Source organism: Typopeltis vanoorti, chromosome 18 (assembly GCF_054136105.1).
Source record: "Typopeltis vanoorti isolate ZY-2024b chromosome 18, IOZ_Tvanoo_1.0, whole genome shotgun sequence".
NCBI classification, from domain to species: domain Eukaryota; kingdom Metazoa; phylum Arthropoda; class Arachnida; order Uropygi; family Thelyphonidae; genus Typopeltis; species Typopeltis vanoorti.
Window position 1 is genome coordinate 91,581,847 of NC_143566.1, and position 17,464 is coordinate 91,599,310.

Below are 17,464 nucleotides of genomic sequence, written 5' to 3' on the forward strand. Positions count from 1 at the left end.
TACAAGAGAAGGTATTTTCAACGTCAGAACCATCATAGAAAGATATATAGAAAAACAAAAAGATGTGTACCTCTGCTTCATAGATTACAAAAAGGCATTCGACAATGTCCAACATGAACAATTAATTGAAATCCTTTCAAAAATAGGCATGGATGGAAAAGACATTAGGCTAATAACTAATCTTTACTGGAAACAGACTGCATCTTTGAGAATAAATAGAGAGACCCCAGAAGAATTCCCAGTTCAGAAAGGTATGAGACAAGGCTGTGTCTTTTCTCCGATTCTCTTAACCTGTACACAGAAGAAATATTTAATAAAATTAGTAACCTCACAGGAATCACTGTAGGAGCAGAAATATTAATAACCTAAGATCAGATGACATGGTTCTTCTAGCTGAAAACAAATATGACCTCAAGACTCTTATAGATGAAACCCTCAAGTACGGCAAACATTATGGCCTTAGTTTCAACTTTAAAATGACAAAAATCATGATAATTTCAAGAAAAAAGGAAATACCAAAAATATGCATCAACATAAAAAGAAATAAATTAGAACAGGTGCAAACATACATATACTTCAGACACTTGATCAAAGAGAATGCGGGACAGAAGATGAAATTAGAAAAAGGATTGAAATTGCAAGGTCAACTTTCAACAGTATGAAAAATATACTGACAGATAGAGAATTAAATCTGAAAACAAGACTAAGAACAAGACCACATTATTATACCGAGTAGAGATATGGACACTCTCCAATCTAAGTGTGAAAAAACTGGAGGCCTTTGAAATGTGGACGCTGCAAAGAATTATGAGGATATCATGGAAAGACAAAAAGACAAATGAAGAGGTACTAGAGATGGTGTAAACAGGAGCCTGATGAAAGAAATTAAAAAGAGAAAAGTCAGCTATTTTGGACATATTCTGAGACATAACTGCCTACAAAGGACACTTCTTGAAGGAACTGTTGAGGGAAAGAGAAGGAGAGGAAGACGAAGACTGGAGTGGATGAAAAATATAGAAAACTGGACCTATTTCTCATATGAGGAATGCAGCAGAGAGATGCAGAATAGGACATGGTGGAGACTCATGGTAGTCAATCTCCTGGAGGGAGAAGACACCTGAAATTACAGGAAGTTTATCTCCTGACTGTGGGTATGGTTTCTCATACTGCTTCTCTCAAACAATCCTCACTTTCCACGCACTACTGACATTCCTTTCTTGTAGCTTCTTAAGCCATAACACTGGCCTGGTTAGCCGAGTGGTTGGTGTATCTGTTCTCCAGCTGAGAGGCTGCGGTTTTGAATCCCATCAAGGACATGGATATTTGTGATTGTCCTACTAACCAATTACCATATGTACTACTGTAAACTGTGTCCTTTCGCAGTATGACTCTTGATGTCTTTGCACCATAAAAAATCAAATCGAACCAAATATTAAGCCATAATAAATAATAAATATTAAGCCATAAAATGCTTCAAGATGCCTTCTAAATCAGTCATAATTGCAAGGTTTTTATATTCTTAACAGAGAATTCCACATGTTGCAACCCCCCACCACAAGACTGCCTAGTCACTCTCCCCATATTGGAGGCAGAGTGTCTGCCATGGCTATGGATATATCTTCAATGCTATCCGCAGATCCAGCACTCTTGAGCCCTATGTCTCCTCCATGATATGCTTTTTTTTAAGGTAATTTTCCCCTTTTTTAATGATGATCCCTCACATGATAGATCACAAGACCCATACCTCCTTGCCGGCAAAGGTTGGTAGATTGGTAGAGCCTCTACTACTAATGGCTCAGTTAAGAAAGTTTGAGCGCGATTAGTAGTTGGAAGGGGACCAATCGTTCGATGCTGTTGGCACACTCTCCCTCGATGAGTCTTTGGACTCCCTGGAGGTGTCAAATAATAATAATAATAATAATAATAATTATACAGTGACATGCAGGCGAGTGATTAAGAAGAAAATGTAGCCTACTAATATTCTTAAAAAGTGAGAGGTTGTACTCATTGGGAAAAACAGGGATATTTATTCAAAGAATAGAGGTGTACGATATTCAAAAGACGATGGGAAGTTACTTTGGTATGTTTGGAGCTGGACAGCAAATAGATGTTGGCCAGTAGCTCTCTAGTTATAATAAATTTAGTTTAATCCTTTATCCAAGTGTAAGCAAACAAAGTTTGCACCTGAAAATATCTTCAGGACTGAGGTAAGGTGGTGCAACACCAGGCAACTCTGAGCAAAGGTGGACTAAGATCTCATCACTCCTTGTCTCAGTATCTCCCATAATGCAAAGCCCATCTCCTTGCAGACATGTATACTGCTATGCATTAAGGGAAGGGCAACAAACCCAGACTAGTTTAGACCTTTATGTTACCATTCAAAATCTTGATCACTTGATCCTCTCCACCACTTCCTCATCCCTAACAAACTCAGCTGTGTCAGAGACCTGAGCACAGTAATCTAGATGTGTTTGTATTATGGCTTTATAAAGAGGAATGATAACTCCCTTATCTCTGTTTGTTAGAGTGTTCTTCAATAACCAAGTAATCCTGTGAACTACCAGGCTACTTCAGCAATAATGTCCTCTAAACTTCAATTCTCTCTGCTACTACCCCAAAATCCCTAGCTTCATCAATTTTTGGAGTATAGTTCCCTTGATGTGATATACAGCTTGTAATCTTTATATCCCAAAATACATAACTTTACACATTAAATTGACATCCATTATGTTTTGCCAATACTGTCAGAATATTCAAATCATCCCGTAAGCTCTTAATATAACCTTGATTATTTATCACTACTGAACTTTGCATCATCAGTAAACAACTGAATATCTTCCTTCAAATTATTTCATATATCATGTGGTCCAAGAAAGAGTTGCACACCGCCAGACACTTGCCTTCTCCTGGATTCTGCTCCTCCATATACTACTTTTTGGTATCTATCCATCAGCTACCCTTTTATCGATATCACCAGTTTCCTATCTATCCCCATTTGTTGCAGTTGGTGTAATAAAAAGTTCCATGTGGTATACTGTCAAATGTCTTTGCAAAATAAAGCAGTATCATTGTGTAGCCATTCCCTTATACTGTCATCCTATTATGCTTGTTTTGACCAACATTTCCAGTACTTTTATCACAACTTCTAAGATACTGATTGGTCTATAATTTGCTTCAAGAGACTTAGTTACTCCTTTATGCAAAGGAATTATTTTACCCTTCTTCTACTATCTTGGGACTTGCAAGAGCTGAGAATTAAAGTAAAAGTTTAGTTAAAGGCATTGCCAGTTCTGCAACACATTCTCTTAAAATACGAGTTGATATCACATCCAATCCCACAGCTGTATTTGCATTCAGATTCTGCAATATACTAAGTACCTCCAATTCATCAATCTCTGTTCTCACATCAGTTCCTGTCGTGTCTGCCATAATATCTTCACTTTGATGATATACCCTAGAAAAATGATCACTCAGCAGCTCAACAATTTCATTCATCGTGTTACCTCTCTTTCTCCCTCTCTGTACCATCTGCACTCATTAAAGTTCTTCTTTCTCCCACTTGCCACTTAATGAAAAAATTCTTCAGGATTTTGATTTCCTTTTGCTTGTTTGGCTAATATCTTCTCATAATCTGATTTTGCCTTCCTTACCATGCTTGTCATCTTTTTTGGCTGATCCTTGTACTGTTCATGAGTTAGCTGCTCATGTTTCTCCCTATATACCCTCCACAACATTTTCTTATTTCGCAGCTCATGCTTAATGATACTACACATCCATCTAACTCCTACCCAATTTACCCTTCTGACCTTGGGTATACAGTGTGAGAATACTTCCTTCAGATATCCTTTGATATCTGAAATCATGCCAAACATACTTAGAGACCCCATAACCTCCTCCATTTCAAAAGTAGTTGAAAGTTTATTTTTCACTTGGTTAGACTATAATAAATTTAGTTTAATCCTTTATCTAAGTGTGAGCAAACAAAGTTTGCACCAGAAAATATCTTCAGGACTGAATATGGTGTTGTACTACCTAACCAGGGTAAGGCAGTACAACACTGGGCGACTCGTAGCAAAGGTGGATCAAGATAACAACAGTCCTATCCCAGTATCTCCCATAATGCAAAACACATCTCCTTGTGGATATGTATAATGTTATGCATTAAGGGATTGGCTACTACCCAGACTAGTTTTTTGACCTTTATTGAGGTCTCTTCAGTGGGAGCCAGGCCCAGAGGTGGAGATTGGCTATATATATATATATATATATATATATATACACACACACACACAGTGGGAGCTGTACAACAATGGTGTTGTACAGTTCCGACTGGCAGAAGCAATAGCAAGGTCATCCTTACCTCTAGGAGTTGCGAAAAGGTATGCCACCCGTTTTATTAAATTACTCTGGATTTAGAGAAAGATGTCGAAAGTTTATTTTTCACTTGGTTAGACTATAATAAATTTAGTTTAATCCTTTATCCAAGTGTGAGCAACAAAGTTAGCACCTGAAAAATATCTTCAGGACTGAATATGGTGTTGTACTACCTTACCGGGGTAAGGTAAGTGTTGTACTACTTTACCGGGGTAAGGCAGTACAACACCAGGCAACTCGTAGCAAAGGTGGACCAAGCTAACAACACTCCTATCCAAGTATCTCCTATAATGCAAAACCCATCTCCTTGTGGATTGTTTGCTTGGTCCACCTTTGCTACGAGTTGCTCAGTGTTGTACTGCCTTACCCCAGTAAGGTAGTATACCACCATATTCAGTCCTGAAGATATTTTCAGGCGCAAACTTTGTTTGCTCACACTTGGATAAAGGATTAAACTAAATTTATTATAGTCTAACCAAGTGAAAAATAAACTTTCAACATCTTTCTCTAAATCCAGAGTAATTTAATAAAAAAGGTGGCACACCTTTTGGCAACTCCTATAGGTAAGGATGACCTTGCTATTGCTTCTGCCCGGTATCTCCACCTCTGAGCCTGGCTCCCACTGAAGAGACCTCAATAAAGGTCAAAACTAGTCTGGGTAGTGGCCCTTCCCTTAATGCATAACATTATACATATCCACAAAGTGATGTGTTTTGCATTATGGGAGATACTGGGATAGGAGTGTTGTTAGCTTGGTCCACCTTTGCTACGAGTTGACTGGTGTTGCACTGCCTTACCCCAGTAAGGTAGTACAATACCATATTCAGTCCTGAAGATATTTTCAGGAGCAAACTTTGTTTGTTCACACTTGGATAAAGGATTAAACTAAATTTATTATTTCAAGAGTATGTCAGTCAAAACAGTGGTGCTGCAGGCTGGCCACCAGCTAGTGAATGGGCCTGAACCTGTAAGTATCGATTCAGAAGGCTTTGCTCAATTGATGTATAATTTTGCTGTCACATACTCTGCAAAGGAGTGGGATTATGAGAAGTGGTATGTGGAAGAGACACTGTTGAAGCCATGACAGTGAGGTTGGTTTCTCTCTGTATGGATGTCTTGTCTAAGAGTCTATCTTCTCTCATTGCACATCCATACTATACATTCCATCTAATGATGATTAAACTTATGAAGACTCTTACATATAATAAAGTATAATAAAGTAACAGTGGAGTTGGATAAAGGAAATCCTTACTCAGTGATACTGCTTGACTTTGCAAAGGCTTTTAACAGATCCACACAGAACTCTGTTGCATAAATTAGAGCAAATGGGTATGGATCCAAAGCTGGAGATTTGGATTAGAGGGTGGCTGGTGGATAGATATCAAAGTGTGGTTTATGGAAGAGCTGAGTCCAGGAGAAGGTAGGTGATGACTAGTGGTGTACCTCAGGGATCGGTGCTTGGTCCTCTATTGTTTAATTTGTACATCAATGATATTGGGAATACTTTGAAAAGAAATATCCACTTGTTTGCTGATGATGCAAAATTAGGAAGAGCAATAGTCAATTCAGATGATGTAGATATCTTGCAGGATGACTTAAATAGGCTGATGGTATGGGCTGAGGTAAATGGCTGTCAGTAAAACGTGGCTGAGTGTAAGATGAGATCACACGCTGCTTACTATATTGATGGAACTGAACTACAAGAAGTTGACGAGGCAAGGGACTTGGGAGTTATTGTAGACAGAGAACTTAAGTTTAAAGGGCATATTGCAAAGATTGCCAAAACATCACATCAAATTACATGGTTGTTGAAGAACATACTAACAAGCAGGAATAAGGAAGTTATTGTTGCACTTTATAAGGCATTAATATGACTGCATTTGGACTATTGAGTGCACATCTGGTCACCTGGATTTCTTGGAGATGAAGAAATGGTGGAGAGGATTCAGAGTTACAAAGATTGCTGCAGGTCTGTGGAATGTTCCTTACAAGGATAGATTGAAGATCTGTGGGCTCCAAAAACTAGCTGATAGACATAGGAGAGGAGATATGATAGAGGCATATATATTATTAAAGGGATTTTATAGGATTGATACTGATGACATTTTTAAGACCAGTGCAGGAAAGGAGAGAACGAGGGCCATCCATGGAGATTATGTAAGAGTGTGGTTAACAAGGGTGTTAGGACTAGATTTTTTGCTTGGAGGGTTGTGAATGGGTGGAATGCATTGCCAGAGGTGGTTGTGAATGCTTCGTCTGTGAATGAATTTAAAGAGAAGTATGATAGGTATTGTGTGAATAATGGTTACTTTATCAATGTAGGGTCTCCCATGATGAGTCTTTTGACTCCATGGAGACACTGTTATAATAATAATAATAATTCTGGATACTGGTTCTCACAAGTTTCTCAAACACTTTCAGCACAACAACTGACACACATGAAGTGGCACACTCTTGCCTTCCTTCCACTCCTTTGGAACTTGATCCAGTGCAAGACTTATTAAATAAGTCAAGGCAAATATCAAATAACTGGCACATTTCTTCAAAGTACACAGTGATATGTTATCATGTCCCACAGCCTTATTAACATCAAGTTTGTTCAATTCCCAATATACCTCTTGCTCATTTACAGTCAGTCTCTCTCTCTCTCTCCTCCTCATCAACTGCTGTCAAACTCTCCATGGTCACATTCCTGAGAATGAAAGGTCTTTATAAACTGCTCAATAAATATCTTAACTATATCCTCTGCAGCAGTTGTTCTTATATCATTTTCTCTAATCAATGCCATCCTGCCTAATCATTCTTATTTTTGCTGGCTACATATTGAAAGAACTCCCTAGTATTCTTTTTGGCTTCATTAGCTAACTGCTTACCTTTTGCTATTCTTACCAACTAAGTCATCCTCCTTCCATGTTCTTTGTAATCCTCATGGAATTGATTATTATCACTTCTCTTAGCTGCCTCCATAATGCCTTTTTCCTCGGTATTAATTGATTAATACCAAGGAAATCTATTCATTCATCCATTTCACACCTACCTTATTTAACCTTCTGACCCTTGGAATACATTTAGACATTGCTTCTACTAGGTTCTTGAATATCACACAAGCCGCACTGATCTCTCTTCCAGACAACTCCTCATTCCATTATACACCTGCAAGCTGTCTCCTGAGCTTCTCATAATCACCAGCTTTGTAGTTCAACATTTACCCTTTCCTCACACTGCTGGCAACCACCCAGGTAATCACTTTATTGTCACTCTCACCAACTGGAGAGTGATTTGACACCTCATTTATAATAACATCCTCTGATGAGATGATCAAATCCCTCAATCCTTTAATAAATTTAGTTTAATCCTTTATCCAAGTGTGAGCAAACAAAGTTTGTGCCTGAAAGTATCTTCAGGACTGGAGTAAGGTAGTACAACACCAGGCAACTCGTTGCAAAGGTGGAGCAAGCTAACAGCACTCTTATCTCAGTATCTCCCATAATGCAAAACACATCTCCTTTGCAGATATGTATAATGTTATGCATTAAGGGAAGGGCCATTACCCAGACTAGTTTCGACCTTTATTGTGGTCTCTTCAGTGGGAGCCAGGCCCAAGTAGAGATACCAGGCAGAAGGATTAGCAAGGTCATCTCCACCTATAGGAGTTGCCAAACGGTGCGCCACCTTTTTATTAAATTACTCTGAATTTAGAGAAAGATGTTGAAAGTTTATTTTTTACTTGGTTAGACTTTAATAAATTTAGTTTAATCCTTTATCTAAGTGTGAGCAAACAAAGTTTTTGCCTGAAAGTATCTTCAGGACTGGGGTAAGGGAGTGATGTTAGCTTGCTCCACCTTTGCAATGAGTTGCCTGGTGTTGTACTACCTTACCCCAGTCCTGAAGATACTTTCAGGTGCAAACTTTGTTTGCTCACACTTGGATAAAGGATTAAACTAAATTTATTAAAGTCTAACCAAGTGAAAAATAAACTTTCAACCCTCAGTCCTTGTGTGTTACTTACTTACTTCTAGTTGAAACCTCTTTGTTCCAGTCTATATTGCCATAATTGTAATCATCCATAATGATTACCCTTTTCTTATTTGCTTGGCTAATTTGATTATCAATCAGTCAAGTGTCCCAAACTTTTGGACAACTAAATAAAATATGGAAGTCAAGTGTCATCATGTAAGTAACAAAAGTAAGAATTTATGAGACAATGGTTCTCTGAATACTTCTTTATGGATGTGAATGCTGGAATTTCAAAAAAGTTGAAGAGAAAAAAATTATGACTTGCTGAAATGGGTTGGCTAAGAAGATTACTTGGAGTATTTCTGCTGGATAGACTAAGAAATTAAGGTATAAGGAAACGACTAAAACAAGAAATAACCTTAATAGACAAAATCCAAGAAAGATGTCTGCTATGGTTTGGCCATGTGACCAGGATGGGCACAGAAAGGTTACCAAATAAAGCCCTATGATACAACAATAGAAGGTAAAAGATCCAAAGGGCAGCCCAGAATTAGATGGATAGACAAAGTAAAGGAGGACCTGAAAAAAAAAAAAAAAAAAACTGACACCAAACTGGACAGAATTGTTTGGACTCTCCAGGGGCAGACAGAAGTGGAAAAAGTTCATTCAGCCTCATCATCCACATAGATGATGAAAGGGAGAAAAGAAGAATTTGATTATACATTTCATGGTCACCACCATCCACATTACCAGGTGTATAACACCAGCTGACTAAGTATTTCATTCTATTCACGTCAATCTCACATCACCATTCTACTTGTCTCCCTCTACTCTATGAAATATCTTCTCTATATAATATGGTAACAATCCCCCACTATATGTCACAGTCATATCCTGTCTCCATTTTCTATTTACAAGGCTCTGCAAGTTGCATTCTTTAAATCTGTCCACACATCCCACAGACCTAAAACCGACTCAGTTAACTTTTTCTGAAATTTTTATGGTCACCTAATACATCTTCAACCCCTTGAAAACCAGATGATGAAATCTGCACATAATAGTCCATATGAGGCCTGATCAAGCTCTTGGAACCATAACCTTTTTGCTTCTAGATGTCAAGGTACTCTTCATCATTGGCATAACTATTGTGATGTTCTTTACAATTTTAGTAAAATAATAAACAAAGAATATTATTATTATTATTAACATCTGACCTCCATTGAGTCAGAGACTCATTGTGGGAGGTACACACTATTGCACACAATGCTCATCCAACCTTGCCGTAAACTGATTAAATGTGTCTACATTCACAACACACCCAGGCAATGCAATCCACTCACCAACTACTCTCCATGCAAAGAACCTGCACCCTCCTTATACAGTTTCCTGCAATGGCATCTTGTTCTACCCCCCTTCTCCACTCCCATTCCATGTCAACCTGATAACAACCCCTGACTAGCTTATATATCTCAATCACATCCCCCCCTCCTCTTATTCACAAGGCTTTGCAATTTACATTCTCTCAATCTGTCTTTGCACTCCACATTCAAAGGCCACTGAACACCTTTGTGAATCTTCTCTGGACTGTTTCATCACCATGAAATCCCAGTGACCATACCTGTGCACAATAATCCATATGAGGCCTGATCAAGACCTTACACAATGGCATCATAACCTCTCTATTTCTTCATGTAGTCCTCTGCAACATACTTCTAGATGTTTCATCTCTTTCACCTCCTTCAAGTTTTCTCCATTAATTGTATACTCTACATTCCGACCCTGCCTACCAAATTTCAAAACCTTGCACTTTGTAACCTTAAACTGATAGCTACACTCCCTTGCCAAATGGCATTGCAGAAGATTATTCTGCAAAACCACATTTGCTCTGCTCCTCATAGTTCTTCCCAACTATGCATCATCAAAAAATAACTGCATATTGTCAGTTAAGCCTTTCTCAATGTCATTAACATACAAGTCAAATAATAAATTTCGTGAGACATATCTCTTCGGTATTCCACTGGTGACCTTCCTTTTTTGAGATATTACTCCTTCATAAACAACCTGCTGATACTTAACAGCCAATTACCTACCACTCACTAGTCTCTTATCCAGTCCCGTCTGTTTCAATTTAGTTACTAGTTTATCATGTGGCAACATATCAAAGACCTTTGAAAAAAAATCCAAGTATTACACTGTATATGATTTCCTATATCTAATGAATTTGTTCACTGTTGTATTACATAAGCAGATTGCTAAAACATAACCTCTCCCCGACAAACCCATACTGAACATTATACAGATCCTGCTATTCTCAATCTAATTGCTAGTTCTTTGCAATGCCTTAACAACTTCAGACACACCAATTTGCCTATAATTTGTTGCCTCAGTCTATTTTGCTCCCTTTTTGAAGTGAAACAATTTTTCCTACGTTCCACTCCTTACGACTTGTTCTGTTGCAAGACTCAAGTTAAGCAGGTGTGCCTAGGATGCCATTAATTCCCTACAACATTCCTTCCAGACATGATGATGATACTCTCATTATTACCATCACGTTTGCTCAGTTCCTCATATATGTACAGCTTACTCTCATCAGTCCCTCTCCACCATAACATCTACACTCCAGCTTCTCACGATGCTGCCTTCAAAAAGATGGTATTCTGATAAACTGCTCACTGAATACTTCAACCAACTGCTAAAACATAGAACATGTCTTCTTTTTTCTATTGCCACATACCAAAATAACTCATTAGGATTTTTCTTGGCTTGACTGGCTAACATCTACTCATACTGCACTTTTGCTATCTTTATAAACAGTCATTTTCCTGGCATGCTCTTTGTATGCTTCATGCAACTGATTATAACAAACATTCATCTTGTAGGATATTGGATTTCATGATTATTCCATTCCTCTATTGTATTTAGCCTCTTCACCTTTGGAATACCCTCAGACATGCTGTTGTTAAACAATCCTGGATCAACATCCAAGCAGCATCCATATCCTTTCCCCTCAACTCAATTCCTCTTTCCATGATGCATCTCTCAGTTGTCCTAAACTTGTCATGTTCATTAGCCTTGTAGTTCCACATATATCCCTTCTTTAGAGAAGTTCTCATATGACTGGATACAACACACGTCATCACTTCATGGTCACTCTCTCACCAACCGAAGTAAGATCAGACACTCCATTCACATTCTCTGACGATATAATCAGATCTAAGGGTCATAACCTTTGTGTGCCCTCTGTTACATATTGCGCAAGATAGTTGTCCTTAAGAACTCAAGAAATTCAATCACTCGTTCTATCCTGATTCTATTCATTTAATTGTTAATTCATTAAGATCTATTCATTAAAAGTAATGAATGAGAGAGATTAATAAAGTGTCATACATCCCCATTACATTTTTCATTAATTGAAGAATAGGCCAATAACCTATCTTGAGAACACTTGAAACCCCCTTAAATATCCTCACAGATAGCAACAATTTCGATGATAATTATACTCATCTATACATGTATCAGCCTGGCTGAATCATGAAAAAGCACAATATCAGCATTGGTTCTTATCCCTAAATCTGCATTATCGACAGAGTTGAATAGGCTCTGAAAGTAACTGTGCTGTTATTAAAAAAGAAAACGATCAGTCCTATATATAGATACTTGAACATTAATCACACGGTGAACAGCTATGGCCAAGTCCAGAATCCACTCTACCCAATACTTTCCTTTTTGTTGGAAAGATATGGGTTCGAATTCTGTGTAAGATGCAAAACTTTTTATTATTATTATTATTATTCAGGCCTCCATGGAGTCAAAAGACTCATTGCGGAAGGTCCTTCCTAAGAAACACAAAGTCTATCAAGACTCATCGAGGAGAGGACCGCCTTAAGAAACACAAAGTCCATCATACCACTCCATCATAAACTCATTGACTGTTCTTGCTCTCGCCACTCCATCAGGCAATGCATTCTATGGTTCAACCACCCTCCATGCAAAGAAACCTCCTCACCCTCTTGCTCACAGTTTCCTTTCGTGACTTCCAGGGATGGCCTCTTGTCATCACTCATTCCCGCTGTTCAACCAAGCGAAAGAACTCCCCATTGTCAACTCTGTAACCACCTCGCAACAGTTTAAAAGTCTCAATCATATCACCTCTCCTTCTTCTATCCACCAAACTCTGCAGTCCACATTCCCTCAGCCGATCCTCATAACTGTCATTGTACAGTCCTGAAACCATCTTTGTTATTTGCCTTTGTACCCTTTCCACAGTTAATTTATCCCCTTCAAATCCCAGGGACCAAATCTGAGAACAATAGTCCAAGTGTGGTCTGATCAGGGTCTTATACAAAGGAATGATAACTCATTTATCTCTGCAGGTCAGCATCCTTCTCATTACTGCAGCAATCCTTTGTGTTACCTTCACCACCTTTGCAACATGTCCCCTAAACTTCAGGTTTATATGAATCATCAAGCCCAGATCTCGTCTCCCCTACTTCCTCCAGTATAACTGCTCCCATAGAGTATGCAGTGTCACATCGATGTTTCCAAAACCTCAAGACCTTACATTTTGCTGCATTAAACAGACATCCCATTCATTTGCTCATCTATCTAGCTTATTCAAATCCTCTTGCGGGGCTACCACATCTGCACTATTACTAATAATCCTTCCCAGCTTCGCATCATCTGCAAAAAACTGAATTTCCCCTTGCAATTCATGGACAATGTCATTGATATAAACGTTAAACAATATAGGTCCCAGTACTGAGCCCTGTGGGACCCCACTTGTAACCCTCTGCTTCCTTGAAACTTCCCCACCATACACAACTCTCTGATACCTATCAGACAGCCAATCCTGAATCCAGTTGACCAATCTGACATCCAGACCCATGTGCTGCAACTTAAATATCAGCTTATCATGTGCACCCTGTCAAATGCCTTCGCTAAGTCTAAGAAAATGGCAGAAGTTTAAGAAAATGACAGTATATGACTTTCCCTCATCTAATACTCTTTTAACTTTATCATAAAAGGCTAGCATATTGCTAAAACAAGAGTGCCCCTTCACAAATCCATGTTGACTCTCACAGATAACTTTACCCTCATCTGCCCAATGCTGTATACGGTCCTTCACTACTTTCTCCAAGATCTTACTAACTGTTGATTCCATGGCACCTTTCCCGCAGCCAGACTTTCATTGAAAAGCCAGGTCAAAGGCACTGTCAGTTCCCTAGCACATTCTCTCAAAACCCGTGGTGAAATACCATCCAGTCCCACAGCTTTACTGACATCTAGATTACTCAGCATTTGAAACACACTCTCCTCCTGTACCTCTAAACCTCAAACCTGCCCAATCCCTCTAGCATTAAAACTGACTCCTCATGGATGAAATACTCCAATAAAGTGTTCACTGAACAATTCCACTATGCCCTCTACAATAGTCACTCTATTCCCATTTTTATCCCACAATATCATTCTTCCACAGTCATTTCTCCTCCTACTGGCCACATATCTCAAAAATTCCCTAGGATTTTCTTTTGATCTTAGTGCCAATCTCCTCTCATATTCCAGTTTTGTCTTCCTTACCATACTAGTCACTCTTCTGCTCTGTGTCTTATACTCTTTATGCATCTTCTCTTCTCTTCACCTGTCTCCTTATATCTTTACATAGCCTCTTTTTCACATGCAATTCCTGTTTAATATTGTTTGTCATCCACTTTACTTCAAATTGTGTCCTCTTCTTCACTTGTGGTATATAACTTACCATTGCTGCTAACAAATATTCTTTCATAATTTCCCATGCACTAATGATATCCCGGCCTTCCAATTCCTCCCTTCATGAAACTTCCCCAAGTTGACGTCTTAGACTATTATAATCACCTGCCTTATAATTCCACATACGTTCCCGTCTCTTTGATACTCCTGCATGTCTATTCATTTTCCAAGTCAAAACCATATGGTCACTCTCTCCAACTGGCGGGAGAGATGTCATTTCAGTTATTATCACTCTTCTGATGCTATAACCATATCCAAAACTCTTGAACCTCTTGTTCCCTCTATTACATGTTGCCTAAGATATTTGTCCCTTAGGAATTCGAAAAATTCCATTCCCCTATTGCTACATGCATCTTCCTCTCCCCAATTTATACAACTGTAGTTAAAATCTCCCATAACAATCCCATAAAAACTTTTATAAGTTTTTTTTTTTTTTTCAACTAAAGGTGAGTTAGCTAGTCTAATATGGTGCTAGAAAGGTTTTTCCCCAAAAACCTTGGGTTTTTCATCCTGCAAAACAGGTAAATTTAGATGACCACACAAATTTTGTAATACAGTAGCCTTAGTTGCATTTGCTATAATCCAAAACTAGAACAGCAACAACTTTTGTGTATCGCAATTCTCCACTCATAATTTGCTCTATCATACAGTCACTGCTTTCCATCTCACTAAATTGTTATCCCATGAATTTTAAATATGTACATCCAATAAAATACAGTGAATACAAATAATCATTAAAAAAGGGAAAAGTTTGAAAATTAGTGTTACTCGTGATATATTACCTGTAAGAGATTGAATACCTGCACCAATAGTAGACAGCAATGAACCAATTACAATTACTAAAGGATGGGGCCATGCTAATTCAGCTACTGCCAAACCTCCGCCTATACTCTCCCCAAATCTGAAAGAGTAAAGATGGGATAAAACAGGAAAAAAAACCTTGTAACAGTGGATGTATATCTGTATTACTTTATACACATTATACTCAAGAAAACACATTATATTTCAAAACTGAACTTTTTTAATTGATAATCCTGAAGTAAGCAAAAGTGTATAGTTCTATGTTAAATTGAAAATAAGCCTAATTCAAATTCATCCAATATTGAAATAAAACTAATATTTCTTGCCAACAAAATATAGGAAATACCAAATTACCTTGGACAGGCTACTTTGGTTCACTGCGATTATGACATTCCTTAGAGAAAAAAGGAAATACCATCTAGATTATACAATGTGCTGTAAATAAATGGTCGAAAATTACCCTTTAAAGATGTTTTGTAAGTGTTTTAATAGTGGAGTCCAAAAATACCACAAAGTCATCATTCAGTGATGACTATATATTATCAAATAATGAAAACGTGCACCATATTCTGGACTAGCCTACATTTGTTCAATCTGAATGGTGCCAATTTCATTATAAATTAACAGAACGAAAGTTTTTACATATGGAAAAAGTGCAGGTGGACCTAGAGAGAGAGAACTGCACTTAAGAGAGAAGCATTATATGTTTAGTCCTAAATGGAGTTAAATTAAATTGAACAGATTCTGCCTCATGCAGAATGTCAAACTTCAGGGATTAATTCCTTGAGTTATTTCAAGGAGAAAAAAAAATATCAACCTGAGTCCGAACCTAGACAGATGGGAAGATGGTCTTTTCATAATTGGGCTACTATTAATAGCAGAGCTGCTTGAATGTGTAGATATCATGGCCTAGTTATTATTATTCCATGACCCCATGGAGTCACAGACACATCTAGGAGGTACCCCTTGTCATAAACACAGTTCATCAAACTGTGCCCCAAACACACTCAAATTCTCTGCAGCCACTATGTCTCAGGCAATGCATTTCAACTCATTCACACCCTCCCTATATAGCAGGGGCAAATCCTGGTCTTGAAATTCACTCTTGCTCTTTTATCATTCAGGGAGTGGAAAGTGTGATTGAAGTCTGATTAGCGGAATAATGAATTACTGACCATTTAAAACTATATATTTAGAAATTCATGTACATTTAATCATACAAATACAACATTCATTTTACAAATGATATTTTATCTTTTTCAATTTAGCTACTTGAATATAAATTCTACCCTACGGTTCTTCTTTATGAACTGGTCAATAACATCATCATAAAAAGTTGGTTGTAACTTAATTTTCCCAAGCAACACACACACACTTGTAAAGGCTGGCTGAAGCTCACTGGTTAGAGCTACTTTAACTGTGTATGGCCTTGTGTTTAAGAGGATGTGAAGGGAGCAGAAATGGCTATGCGCGTGCATGAAATCATAGTGCTGCAGCAGGGATCTGGAAGCTCCTACAACCGAGCAAACATCAGCCTTCGATACACAACGCAAATCTCATTATTACCACTCAAGCTTAAGACGTCTTCTGTCTACAAAAATAAAAGCCTAAATGGAATGCACATAAATGCATGCATTTATCAACAAATAAATATTACTTCTTTCTCAATTAATGAGCTTGGGCAGGCAAGCATGGAGAATTTGCCACTGCTATATAGGTTCCAGTGATGACCTCCCATTCTTTCCCAATCTCCCACATGCCATGTAAATTTCTTCAATGTTAAACCCATAACAACCCCTCACTAACTTCTACATCTCTATCCTATCACCCATCCTCTAGACTTTGGAAACTGCATTCATCTTAACCTATCCTCATATTCAACATTCCAGAGATCAGAAACCATTTCGGTCAATCAACCCTGGACCTTATCAAAGTTATGCCGTCTAATATTTGCAAGAATCCTAGGATTTGTAAAACTATTCCATTTATTTGCCAATCTCATATACATGAGAGATTACAGAACATATAGATATATATACACAGTGGTTCAAACATGGAAGAAACCATGTATGTTATTATTATTGAACTGATGTTGCTTATTATTGAGAGAGGACTTGAAAGTATTGTTAAAGGTAGCGAAAGAAAAGAGTGACAGAGTTAGAATGGTGAGTCTGTTACCGCGGTATGACAGAGAGGAGTTTAGAAGGAGGGCCATAATCGCAAATGATATTATGCGCAGGTTATGCGGATGGTGTGGTGTGGAATTTGTGGACGTGTGGAATGAGTTTGATGGGCGAAAGGACTTATACAAGATGGATGGCCTGCATTTGAATGGACTTGGTGTGCGGAGACTGGAAAAAGTGTTGCTGAATGAAGTGAAAATGGATGTGCAGAACCAGGGAAACTAGAACTACTAAGGAGGGGGGGGGAGTGGATATCCAGACATCAGTGAGACAGTTGAGTGTAAAAATGTATATAATGTACCTGAGCCAGCAATAAGGACAAAAAATGGGAATGGGATATTTAGAATAATGCATCAAGATAGGGGTGGGACAAAGGGAACACT

General features: G+C 38.1%; 1 protein-coding gene across 1 annotated transcript in view; it reads right to left on the reverse strand.

The window, feature by feature from the left end:
* kcc (solute carrier family 12 member kcc) overlaps positions 1–17,464 on the reverse strand; it is an 831,023-nt gene that overhangs the window by 405,371 nt on the left and 408,188 nt on the right. The window contains exon 12 of the mRNA XM_090408412.1: positions 14,880–14,998. Within this exon, the coding sequence (XP_090264538.1) occupies positions 14,880–14,998 (119 nt within the window). The remainder of the gene's footprint in view (positions 1–14,879; positions 14,999–17,464) is intronic.